Genomic DNA, 13,506 nt, shown 5'->3' with positions numbered 1-13,506 from the left:
TCTCGCCCCGCTGTTTTGGGGGTTATTAGCTACAATTCCCAGCAAACAGGACAAAGACATTGGTCCTCTTTGCTCCGTTCTAAGTGAGAACAACACCCACTACTGACTCTCCCTTCTCAGAACCCCTAGGCAGGGGGAGGGGGAGATCTGTTTTGTAAGTGCCTTTTGCTATTGCAGTATTTATACATGCTTATAATGAAATAGTACAACAGAGAATAAAGTAAAAAATAAAGTCTCGCTCTGGATGCCCCTCCCATCTCCCCAGGCTACCATTCAGTGCTGACTGTAAATGTCTACATACAGGAGAGCTGGGGTGTTCGTGCTGGCCTTTCTATTAGATGTTTTTCCTTTGCGGTCTTCCTAGAATGGGCGTATATTTCTACCAGAATCAATATGACCTCATGAATAAAGAGGCAGCCTTTTTTCCAAGGACAGAAACAAGAAGCCTTTTGTTGGATCTCTGTCCTCCTCACCCTAGTGGTTCCTGCTCATAAGTTCCCTGGAGCTATTTTCAGATGCGTGAAACAGGAGGACCGCACACTTGTAGCCTGACTACTGGATGACTAGGATAATATTAATGGGATTTTGGTGACCGGGAAGCAGGGGGTTTACAGGACACTAAACTAGGAGTTTGGAGACCCCAAATCGCATGATGATTCTGCTTTGACTAACTGGTTAGATGACCCTGTGGAAGCTACTTACCCTCGGGGCTGTACCATCCTCACTGAGGACACAAGGTGATCAGATTGCCTGAATTACAGATCCTTTTTTCAGGTTAACATTCTATATATTTCTTTTAAATTAAAAAAAAAAAAGTTTGTTTTTATGGGAGTTACTTCTTAAAATGCTTTTGAGTGTGGGGATGGGCGGGGGGAGAAGAAAATGGGGAGGGGGAGGGTTTTCTTTCTTTGTTCACCTACGCCAGTAATTGAACCGGGTTTTTCACGCCAGGTGTAAACGCAGAGATGGTTGCCATGGAGTTTGGGGGGAGCGGGGTCAAGTGGAGATATATGTAGAAGAGAAGCCGAGGGGCCCTGCGACCAGACCACTGCCCCCCACCCCACCCCAGGAGATGCACATGGGTGACCTAAAGCCTTTTTCCAAATTTGAGGGAGAGCCTTTCTTCTTGGTATTTGCTGTGAGATGCAGTCCCCAGTAGTCCTCCTGTTCTTTGATTTTCCAGGCGGAACACCTAACCAGCTGCTACTGGGGTGGGAGCAGCAACGCCCTGGACCGGCACGACCCCAGCCTGCCCTATCTCGAGCAGTACCGCATCGACTTTGAGCTGTTCAAGGGCATGTTTGCTCTGCTCTTTCCCTGGGCCTGTGGAACTCACTCTGACGTGCTTGCCTCGCGCTTATTCCAGCTATTAGATGAAAATGGAGATTCTCTGATCAACTTCCGAGAGTTTGTCTCTGGACTGAGTAAGGATGTGATGTTATTGCATGAGTTGGGGCAGGGGGAGGGGGGAATAGGTCAGTAAGCACCGTGGTCCTCGTGGTTCTCTGTGCCGCCCTCAGGACCACAGCCCCGCTCGCTTCAGGAGACAAGGTTTACGGGACAGAGAAGCATATTTTAAGGTTTGCAAGCTGACTGTAAAATTCGTTTTTAGTTAATGGATATATTATATGATTAAATCGTTACCTTCTACATTCGATAGTCCTCAGCCCTAGTTAAAATACATTATCAGAGAGTTTGCAAGAATGCCAACTGAAACACTGAAACCACAAATCACGATAACTTTACAAGGGAAGAAATGTTTGGATGGATTGCTTTTCTTTGTCAAAAAATACATTTACAGTACATATGTTTCATAAAATTTTACAAAACATTTCATAATGTTTTTAATAAAGAGCTGAAAAAAAAATGCAACAGCCCTGCTGTCTAAATGGAAGTCTTTTCTCTCCATTTTGCGGGGAGGAAGGGTGTCCATCCTGAGAACGCACACCCTCCCCTCCCAAGCAGCACGAGCTTCTGCCTGTCAGCCTCACTGTCTGACCTGTTTCCTGTCCTGTATTCCACTGGACTCTTGTCCCATTAATGTTTGAGCAGAAAAGCTACGTGGTGGTCAAGCTTGGCCCGCCCATTACGAGGTTGTGGATGTAGCAGGCATTATGTCAGGCTGCCTGAATGAGATAAGAAGGAAGACTTTTTAAAATTCTAATTGTGCCACTCTGTGACCTTGGTCCGTGCACTTGAAAATGACCTGTGCCCACGAAAGATGAAGGCGTCAGACATAGAGCCAACGATGATTCCAAAAAGTACCCTAAATCATTAAGAATAATGACTGGAAGGCTTAAAGGCCAGAGAAAGCTGATGGTTATTAAAAAAGCAAAGGGGTGTAGATAAGGTCCTCTTAGATAAGTAAAAACTATTTGTATAAAGCGCTCAGATATATCATTCAAAGGGGGTACATGGAGGAAACTAGCCTTTTTTAAGTGCAGGCTCTGTTGTGATGCTTTAGAACTTGTACTTTATCACTTAATCCAGACAACAGACCTTTGAGGGTAATAATAGTATTGATAACTAACATTTATATAGCATTTGCTCAGCCAGGCACTGCCCTCGTGCTTTATGTGCATTTAATTTACCTAAAGCACACAACTACAAAGTTGGAGTTTGAACTCAGGCACCCTGGAAGCAGCGTTTGTGCAGTTACTATCAATATTATGTTTTATTACTTGTCTGCTTACTGTTAATACCCCCATTGTCAGTTAAAGAGATGGAGGCTTAGAAAAGTTAAGCAACTTGCTGGAATATTCATTTTTAGCAAGTCAGTATATGTCTGTTACTGAACTGAAAAGCACGGTTAGTACGTACTGGGTCCAGGACTCAGATGAGGGTTGTTCTCATTACTCTGTGCTAAGGACAGCAAATAGGATTTTTTTTTTTCTTTTAGGGAAGAAGGAGGCATTAATTTTTAATTACAAAAGTAACATAAATACATTCTGCTTTTCAAAAAAGCGAACAAAATAAAATAAAGTAAGACAGTCCAGACAAGGCTAAGGACCCTTTTGACCCTCTCCTAATCTTTTCTTCCCCAAAGTAACTATTATTATCACCTTGGCGTCTATCAAAAGGGAGATTTTTTTAAAATTAGCTTTGGACAAGAAAAAGGAGGAGAAGAAAGAGACAGGTTCTGCACGTAGAAAGGGTTCTAGGAATTTTTGCCGTAAACATCTTTGCTGCGGCCAGTTTTGTTGCAAAGCTAATTGGCCATAAGGCCATTTTGCCATAAGAGATCAAAATAATTGGTTGACAGTTACGACACTAGAAAAAGATAACAAATCAGTTTTTATAAATCCTTTGACGAGCACAGTCATGCCTCCCACTCGTCGAAACCAAAAGTTCACCAAGCTATGGCAAATATAAAAGAAGCGGCTACTAATTCACAACAGCCTTCGAGAACATCAATGATTGATTCTTTAGCTAATTTGGATACAACAGATTGTCCTCTCAGGCCGTCTTTACCAAATTTATCGTGCAGTATTAGACGCTGGAGGCAAACGAAGAATCAAGCTCCTCCTATCCCCCCAAAAGGAAATCGTAATGTGATTCCTGATGGGTATAAGTTTCTTGAAAATGGTGCAAATTTTAACACAGTCTGGCTTAGATTAGCTCGCTGAAGGATTTGCAAAAATTGCTATCTTATTTTCTAGTGTAATGTAACCATCAACCAGTTATTTTTATCTTTTGTGGCAAAATGGCCTTATGCAAATCTGCTTCTAGCAAAGATGTTCACAACAAAAATACCATACACGTGTAGAAAGTGATAGGAATAAATATAAATATTTAACTTACTTAAGCCTAGTCAAACCCCAACAAGGTAAATACTCTTCAAAATCTTCCGAAAAGGAAAGCGAGGTTTGCAGTCCAAGATAGTGAAAACATTGGAGAAGAGTACTTGGGCTTCTTAAAAATGCAGTTGAGTTCTCTGAGTAAAGTCAACTCCACCCCGTTTGCCAGGCGGAGTCTCAAGAGCTGTAGTCAGTCATGCGGGTTGATTACAGCTATGGAGACAGACAAGTAGACTAGAAAAGAGAAATTCTGTTCAAGTCTTAAGGAACTAAAGAATGAATTCTGGAAGAGATGGATCAATAATTTCAATGTTCATCTCCAGAAAGATCCCTCTAGAAATTAGTGAACAGAACATCTCTATGGAATTAGAGATGAGGGATTACAATCGCAAGCCACAAATTAGCTGGACCTCCTCCTATTGCTGGAAGGCAGCCTTTCCAAACACGCCATAGATGTCATGAGGCAGCTGGTCACTGGACAGATAACTCATTATAAATGGAAAGTTGGAGGGATATGGATGTTGGTGATTCAATGACTGTCTGAACCCTGCACCCAAAGCATGACGGTCAATGGAGAGCTCTCTAGTATGCTGGGCTTGGTGTTTAACCTCTGTGATTGTTCCCTCATTTGCAAAATAGTTATTGTCAGGACTAAAAGAAATAATTCAAGTAAAGTTCCTACAACAGTGCCTGGCTCAAAAAGTGTTAGTTATTGTTGTCACTACAATTACTGCTTATCCATCCCCCTCTACCTGACTTAGTCAGGGATTTAAACTATAAAGGTAGAGAAGCTACCATTACAAAAGTGAAGAGAGACAGCCATTGTGTTGGAGGACAAAAACAAGATTTAAAGAAATCAGAGGAGGAAATGGTTGGCAAAAACAAACTGATAGAGATAAATCAGAAATCTTAAATTTTAAGAAATGATTGTAAAAGAACTGTATGTTTGCATATATAGTATAGTGGTTTCAGCCATGCGATCTAGGGTCAGACAAATCTGAGTTCAAATCCTGGGCCTGCCACTTGCTAGCTTATGACCTTGAACATTACTTAATATCAATAAGCCCGACTTTTCTCACCTGTAAAGTTGGGATAATAATTGTGACCGTCTCGTAGAATTATTGTGAGAAGAAAGTGAAATGCATATGGAAAGTAGTTAACATAGGATTTAACACAAAGTGAATGGTTCAAAAACGTCTGTCATTATTTTCATGGTTAGTATTAGTCAGTGTATAAGCATTTGGGGGTTTAGTTAACTATGTGGTCAATAAGAAACTCCAGAGTGAAGAGTGTCAAGAGTTGAATGCAGACTTAGGCTAAGAGTCAAGAACAGTTCCACTATTCTCTGCAGTGGACTAGAAGCTTCTGGAACTCTCTGTCCAGAGGGTTATTGATGGACACATTAACAGATAAGGTGGATGTGGGTAAGAATAGGGAAGAGTGTACAAACGATGTCGTATAAGAAAGTTGAAAAAATGTAGAGAGGGTATAGCCTGGGGGATGTAAATTTGCCTTGAAAAGATAAGCTGGAGAGGAACAGGACAGCTGTCCTTAAAACCTGAAGGATCGTTGTAATGAAGACGTAATAGACCTAATTTTTTTTTTTTTTTTTACTCTAAAGAGGAAGGAAAAGGAATAGTTCTAAACCTTTTTTTGAGTTGTGATCTCTTTGAGATCTGATAAGGACTGTGGAAATCTTCCCAAAAAGTGACATCGGCACGTGGCCACATTTTACATTGTTTGTGGTTCATGGAATTTATGCACTTGAACCTGTAGGTTAAGGGTCCTGACTAAAGTTAAAATGACAGGAGCCCTTTCAGTGTTTCTAGAATTCCCCAGTGAGATGAGATGCCTCTGGTTGTGATGAGCTTCCCGTCCCTGAGGATGTTCAGACGTCTCTCTTACGTGGATGTGGGTGTGGGAGGAGGCCCCTGCGTTAAGTGGGAGGTGGGACGAGATAACCCCTGGTGCCCCTGCCAACCAAACCAGATCCTGTGATTCCCCTTTTCCCAAATCTGATTAACCTTCAACTAGGTGCTCTGAGAACACGCATTTACAAAGGATTTTCTGATTCCTGAAATACGTATGGACTGTAAGGGAAAAAGTAACAGGATTCTTTGGGTTGAAGCAGTGGTGATATAATGGCGGCTAGGTTAGGCTCAATTGAACTGAAGAAATATTTAAGAGACCCCAAAAGCAACTAAAAAAGATTTCTAAAATGAGTAATTTGAAGCACTCTTAAACGTGTATTGGGATTATTTCTGAACTCTAGCAAGTATTTAGGGTGTTGAGGCCCAGTCACCTGACTTTTCTTATCAATAACACTAGTTATATTTGTGCCAGCCACTATTCTAAGTGTTAACACCTTTAGTTCTCACATTTCATGGGCCCTGATATCAAGACCACTGGTAGTATCTTCTAATTTGTCATCCTGCCTCATAGAGGGGAAACTGAGGTACAGAGAGGTTCACTCTCCCAAGGGTACATAGTAAGTACAAAGCATTTGAAACCGGGTATCCTGGCTCCAGGGCTCTCAACCCAAATACGTCCTGGCCAAACTTTCTGCCACACAATACCTGGGTTTCAATTTGTAAAAGTAGGTGCTTCAGGGGCATGCTGAGCCTGGGGTGGGGGGGGGATTGTAGCACACATGGTGCGTTTCACATTTTTACTTATGTGACTTCTAGGTGCCGCGTGCCATGGGGACCTCACAGAGAAGCTCAAACTGCTGTACAAAATGCACGTCTTGCCTGGTAAGCGAGACACACAGAGTAGCACACGTACCTGTGACTCTGGCCTGGCTTGAAGTCTTTTTTGGCGAGACCTGTTTGCCTTTTTTTTTTTGATGTACAAAATCACTCATTGGTCACTGAGAACAAACTGAACTATACTTTTTACATGAGTTCCTGAATCAGCAGGTGCTTAATTCAATGATCATTCACCTGTGTGAATTGTGAGTTGTAGTAATAGAAAAGAGCAGGATTCTGCAAGAGAACGAATAACACTTGGTAACTCACGGGATTCTGAGTCGAGGGGGAGCAGTGTTACCACCGACAGAAACAGTGGGAAAGATGGTGAAGTTGTGAGTTCAGTTTTAAACAAGGATGGCCTCCAGCTGGAAATATCTAGCAAATACTAAAAAAGAAATGGAGGGAGAGGTGGAGGGAAAGAGAAAGAGAGGGAGAGAGAAAGGAAGGAAGGAAGGCAGGAAGGAAGGAAGGGAGGGAGGGAAAAAGGGAGGGAGGAAGGGGGATTAGTTCCAAGGATAGAGATAGGGTAAAACTACAGATTTGGGAATTATCATGATAGTGTACAATTTCCCAAAATTTGGTTCCTCAAACCATCATTCCATAGGATTTAGGAAAAGTCTCCAAAAAAGGCAAATGTGAAGGGACACTTCAGTGTGGGGTTGTTATAAAGGAAGGTGGAGTTAGTACCGGAGGGAGCCCCTCCCCCATAAGGGTTTTGAGGAGGTGGGCATTCGAGGCCCGCACCAGTGATGGGACCCCCCAGCCCACCTTCGTAACTTCAGCTTCTCATGAGCCCCGTGTCATTTCTTCAGCAATTAAAGCACACTTTCATTGAGTCCTGGCCCTGCCAATATGAGAATCATCTCTCCTCCCTCTCCAGAGCCATCCTCTGATCAAGAAGAGCCAGATTCCGCTTTTGAAGCAACTCAATACTTCTTTGAAGATATCACCCCAGAATGCACGCATGGTAAGTGACTTTCCTCGTCAGGGCCTCTCTGTTTCTTTTTCTACAGAGCCCTCTGTTATTGGGAAAAGTTGCCTCCAAAGCTAGGCAATGAAAGAAGTATAATGAATACAAGTGCCTGATATGCTACTTTCTTTTTAAATTTTTGAACTTGACTAACTACTGGGGAGTGGGAACTTCAGGCCACCGAAAGGACCATGTACATTGTGTCCTGCTAGCTTAGAAAAAGCGTTACCTGGAGAGCATATTCTTTGCTCCCCTCTCCTTGATAGGGAGAAGCGCTCACTAAGAGTGTCATTCTGTTGTTATGCTGCTGTCCAGAATCTGGACTAGCATTGACATCAGATACGCTGCTCTGTAACAGACGTCAGCAAACTTTGGACCAAATCCAGCCCACCACCTATTTGTACGGCCTGTGATAATAAAAAATTTATTTTTATTTATTTTTTATTTTTTATTTTTTATTTTTTGCGGTACGCGGGCCTCTCACTGTTGTGGCCTCTCCCGTTGCGGAGCACAGGCTCCGGACGCGCAGGCTCAGCGGCCATGGCTCACGGGCCCAGCCGCTCCGCGGCATGTGGGATCTTCCCGGACCGGGGCACGAACCCGTGTCCCCTGCATCGGCAGGCGGACTCTCAACCACTGCGCCACCAGGGAAGCCCGATAATATAAAATTTATATCAAAGAATTAAAATAATATAAAATTTAAACATTACTGCCTATAAGTAAAGTTTTATTGGAACACAACCAGGAACACAGCCAAGCTCATTCAGTTATATATTGCCTATGGCTGCTCTCACACTACAGTGGTAGAATTGCCTCAGATATTTGCCATCTGGCCCTTTACAGAGAAAGTTTGCTGACCCCTGCTCTGTGTGGTTGTTAGATCTACACAGACGTGATCCGGCTCATCGGAACTATCTCCAGATTTACATATGAACCTGTTCTGTTGTGCCATGTGTGGATCTGAGCAGCGTCTGGGCTTGCTGCTGCTGAGCATTGTCTCCATCCTATTGATACTTCATCCGTAGGGCAGGCGGCCTCCTGACTTCACCCAAGGTTGAAAGTCAGCATGGGTTCCTCCTGGGTCCTTTTGCCTCTTAAATCTTACGGTCCCCAAATAAGCACAGCTTAGACCTGCTTTTAAACTGTGAGCCCCTAAGTGATTGAGTGGAGAGGAACGAGAGCCAGACAGTCTTCTTATTGGTGATACACGTTAAGGGCAGGAGTTTTGGACAGGATGCTAGCTAGCTCTGTTTGTCTAGATGACCTCAGGCAGTCTCGGGCATCTGGGAGCACCAGCGTCCTTGTGTGGAAAGTGGAGATGAGAGCTGTCACATTGGGTATAGTAAGGACTTAGTGTAGTAAGCCTCTTAGCTTAGTGCCTTAGCATATCTGACAGTATTCTTCAAATCCTTAGCAATCATATTTTGGCTGCAAAATGTTAGCCGCATCTTTCTTAGTGGGCACTCATCTCAGAAAAGGAGTCACTTGTTTCAGAAATGCTTCAGGAATGGTTACAGGCCAGTAGCACTTAATAGCCTCAAAAGATGCTTTTTAAAAAATGTTTTTTCTGGGCTTCCCTGGTGGCGCAGTGGTTGAGAGTCCATCTGCCGATGCAGGGGACACTGGTTCGTGCCCCGGTCCGGGAAGATCCCACATGCCGCGGAATGGCTGGGCCCGTGAGCCATGGCCGCTGAGCCTGCGTGTCCGGAGCCTGTGCTCCGCAACGGGAGAGGTCGCAACAGTGAGAGGCCCGCATACCGCAAAAAAAAAAAAAAAAAAAAATGTTTTTTCTAACTCCATAAGTACTATTGCTTTGTATGAAAATTTTTAAAATATGGGTCAAAATATATAAAATAAGCTAATGATACCTTAAAACTGCATGATATAAAGATAACTATCAATAATAATTAATATCTTGAAGTATTTCTTTTCCTTTTTTATCCATATAATTAAAATAACATCCATAATGTATATATAAAACTGGGATCAAACTGCCGATACAGTTTTGTTCGTTTGTTTGTTTTGGCTGAAGGATCGTTTTATGAACAATTTAAACATAGAACAAGTGTGTTCTGGCACATGCCATCTCCACGTCTTCTGCCTGTACAGTTTTGTATCCTTTTTTCACTTAAAATCCAGTGAGACTATTACGATGTCACTTACATTCTCTGAAAACATGGTTTTTAATTGGCTGTATAATATCCATTGCATGGGGCTTACCATAACATCTTGGACTATCTACTTGTTCCCCAAAGCTAGTTCAACATTAAGAGGAGAGGACTTTCTCCACGGCATATATAGTTCATTGTCCTCAGTCTGTCTTAAAAACTGCTGAGATTTTAATTTGGCACTAAATATGTAAAAGTTACATATGCGGCAAACCAGCCTCCTTTTGTATGGCTGAGGAAGTGCTTGGGATGCATTCTTACAGCTGACAAACTGGATGGGAAACTGGGGGAATAGTACACCTCTCCCTTTTGAAGCCCTGGGATGTCCTGTTTTAAGAAGAAAGAAGAAAACAATTATAAGTTGTTTTCTTGAAAGTCAAAAAATGCCAGATTATGAATCTGAAGGCATTTAGTAGCACGTGACATTTGTTTTCTTTTATCAACATAGATGTCAGTTTCTTTTTAAAAAGTGAGTTCTTGATCTTCTGCAGAGCCTGACAGAAGGTCAATCTCATGTATACAAAGTTAAGATGATAATGTAACAGAGGAGGGAAATCAGCATTCACTGGGGCCAGCACCACCGTTTTTTAAGTACTGAACACCACATGACATCATTCCTTTAATTCCTATTTATACACCGAGCCCTGCTTGTGAAAAAGGATTCTTGGGGAATCTTTCACCTAGAGATAGAGTTTTTCGATTGTAAAAAAAAAAAAAAAAAAAAAAAAAAGCACTACCTAAAAGTTGAGAATTATGTTTTATTCGGCAGACATACTGAGGACTTAAGCCCAGGAGGCAGCCTCTCGCATAGCTCAGAGGGACTGCTCTGAAGAAATAAGGGAGGAGAGCCAGGATATATAAGATTTTTTTCGCAAAAAAAAAAAAAACGGGTAGTGGGAATATCAAAAGATTAGTGTTAATTAAAGAAACCAGATATCTCAAGTTAATGAATTGAGTGCTTTTCTGTGTATGGGAAGATGCGAGAGTCTGGGCTTACTGAAATCATGCCTTTGATAGGCACTTTAGCTGTCTAGGGCCAGTATCCTATTTTTCTCCATCCTGAATCCCCGCAGGGTGGAGATGGCACGGTTGGGGGGCAGCTGCAGTGCTGCTGGCTTGATGGCTGCAACATCCTTTGTTTACTGACCTGGCAGGCAACACTCAGTTGTCAGATCAAATATGAGACACCCAGTAAAATTTGAATTTGAGGTGGACAAAAAATAATTTGCTTAACGTGAGTATGTCCCATGTGATATGTGGGAACTCACACTTTAAAAAATTATTTGTTGTTTACCTAATTATTTATGTGCTGGGGTTTTGTTTTGTTTTGCTGTGTTAGGCAACTCTACCTAGAGGTTTTTCTGTTTTCTACTACACCTGCTAAACCTATGGGTTTATCATGTAACATTCCCCTTTTTTTCTTCTGAATCTTTCCTGGTAGTGGTTGGATTGGACAGCAGAAGCAAACACAGTGCAGACGATGGCTTTGTTACAGTGAGTCTAAAGCCCGACAGAGGTACAGACTTTGTCTTCTCTGTGTTTCCCTTACTGCTGGTTCAACAGTTGCTTCTTGACCTTTGAACACTTATTTCTCGGCATTTGGGTTTTAGGGAAGAGGGCAAATTCTCAAGAAAATCGTAATTATCTGAGACTCTGGACTCCAGAAAATAAATCCAAATCAAAGAATGCAAAGGATTTACCCAAATTGAATCAGGTGAGTACCGAACAGTGTAGTTCATGCATTTCAAACCTTGAAGCTGTTTTCTAGTCATAGATAAATGTAGAATAAGTACTCCTCAAGGCGCTTAAGTAGTACCTGTTTGGATCTATTTTCTGCATGCTTCTGTGCATTCAAAGTATGCTCTGTTGTGAGAAAATGACCTCCTCAGAGAATATGTGAACCACGAAATATTCAAATTTGAGAATACATGCATTCTCATCCCAGTCTTTAAAAATACCCTCAGATACTCGGAAGACAAGCTCATGCTGTTTTCAAACCACTGTGCTCAGCTATAAAGGTGTCTGACATATTTTTTTCCTTAAACAGCTGAAATGTAATGAGGGCGATAAAACAATATAAATAATTAAAATACAGGATGCAAATGCTGTTTTCTAACAGAAGAACAGATAAATCATCCTGGTGGGGGTGGGAGGCATGACGTCCGTCCGTGGACACCAGCAGATGTATCATGGGAGAGGGAATTGGAGCTGACCTGACCTTGGAAACATTGGGCTGCCTGCTGTAGTGTGTAGAATTGAGATGAGGTGAGGTCTGCGATTTACTTAAGATACTGCAAGAAAGGATAAAACAGTTAGTGAAACATTTGTATAACATGGTCCTTCTTCTTCTTTTTTTTTTTTTCTAATATTTACTTATTTATTTTGGCCGCACCGGGTCTTAGTTGCGGCACGTGGGATCTTCATTGCGGCACGCAGGCTCTTAGTTGCCATGCATGTGGGATCTAGTTCCCCGACCAGGGATGGGACCCAGGCCCCCTGCATTGGGAGCGCAGAGTCTTACTCACTGGACCACCAGGGAGGTCCCCGTGGTCCTTCTTGACTCTAGAATGATAGGTACTATTATAAAGGCATATTATTTCATTCTTTCTACTTTCATGGATGTTAGAAGTTTTCCCCGTTTAAAAAAAGGAAGCATTGAAAGAGACTTTAAACTACACATCCATCCACCCCACGGTAGGACTCTTCCGGGATCTTGTAGGAGTCCTGATATTAAATGGCTTTGCCATCCACTTGGGTCCTGCCTCCGTGCTCCTCATGAGGTGGCCACATACTTGTGTTTTCCCTCCATCACTTTGCAGGGGCAGTTTATCGAGCTGTGTAAGACGATGTATAACATGTTCAGCGAGGACCCCAACGAGCAGGAGCTGTACCACGCCACGGCGGCGGTGACCAGCCTCCTGCTGGAGATCGGGGAAGTGGGCAAGCTCTTCACTACCCAGCCCGCCAAGGAGGGCGGGAGCGGAGGTGGCGGGCCACCCGGCAACCAGGGCCTCCCTGGCGGCATGCTCTTCCCCAACAAAGGGCCGGGCCAGCCTTACGCACCGGACCCCGTGGAGCCCCTCCCGGCCAGCTTGGCGGGGGACGGCGAGGAACACTCCCTGGGGGGACAGATGGAGGACATCAAGCTAGAGGACTCCTCGCCCCGGGACCACGGGGCCTGTTCCTCCATGCTCATCTCTGACGACGACACCAAGGACGACAGCTCCATGTCCTCGTACTCGGTGCTGAGTGCCGGCTCCCACGAGGAGGACAAGCTGCACTGCGAGGACATCGGCGAGGACACGGTGCTGGTGCGCAGCGGCCAGGGCACAGCGGCGCTGCCCCGGAGCACCAGCCTGGACCGGGACTGGGCCATCACCTTCGAGCAGTTCCTGGCCTCCCTCCTGACGGAACCTGCCCTAGTGAAGTACTTTGACAAGCCCGTGTGCATGATGGCCCGAATCACCAGTGCAAAAAACATCCGGATGATGGGCAAGCCCCTCACCTCGGCCAGTGACTACGAGATCTCGGCCATGTCCGGGTGAATCCCGCGCCTTCTGTAGGGACACGCAGGCCGGGGGCGGGGGGAGGGTCTTTTTTATGTTCTGTGTTGGGGTTTCTTTCTTCCTTTTAAATTAAATATTTATTAGTACCCGGCTGAAAGCCTAGTGTTTTCATAATATAATACAATGGAAGCTGTTGGAGGAATACTTAAACACCTCGATGTAGGCCCAGTACACTCTCTTGTCGGGGGGAGGGGGATTTACCAGAATACAGTTTTATTCAGTGAATTCCGAAAGAAAGATGACTCTGTCCGTGAT

General features: G+C 43.6%; 1 protein-coding gene across 1 annotated transcript in view; it reads left to right on the top strand.

Annotated features, from left to right (window-relative positions):
* TBC1D9 (TBC1 domain family member 9) overlaps nucleotides 1–13,230 on the top strand; it is a 113,007-nt gene extending 99,777 nt beyond the window's left edge. The window contains exons 16-21 of the mRNA XM_065877183.1: nucleotides 1,184–1,424; nucleotides 6,485–6,550; nucleotides 7,428–7,514; nucleotides 11,127–11,201; nucleotides 11,296–11,399; nucleotides 12,505–13,230. Coding sequence (XP_065733255.1) covers nucleotides 1,184–1,424; nucleotides 6,485–6,550; nucleotides 7,428–7,514; nucleotides 11,127–11,201; nucleotides 11,296–11,399; nucleotides 12,505–13,230 — 1,299 coding nt within the window. The remainder of the gene's footprint in view (nucleotides 1–1,183; nucleotides 1,425–6,484; nucleotides 6,551–7,427; nucleotides 7,515–11,126; nucleotides 11,202–11,295; nucleotides 11,400–12,504) is intronic.
* The last annotated feature ends 276 nt before the right edge of the window (nucleotides 13,231–13,506 follow it).

The sequence above is a fragment of the Phocoena phocoena genome, chromosome 5, assembly GCF_963924675.1.
Source record: "Phocoena phocoena chromosome 5, mPhoPho1.1, whole genome shotgun sequence".
In the NCBI taxonomy this organism is placed as follows: domain Eukaryota; kingdom Metazoa; phylum Chordata; class Mammalia; order Artiodactyla; family Phocoenidae; genus Phocoena; species Phocoena phocoena.
Note: the sequence above shows the minus strand (reverse complement) of the source record. Positions and strands in the feature narration are given on the sequence as shown.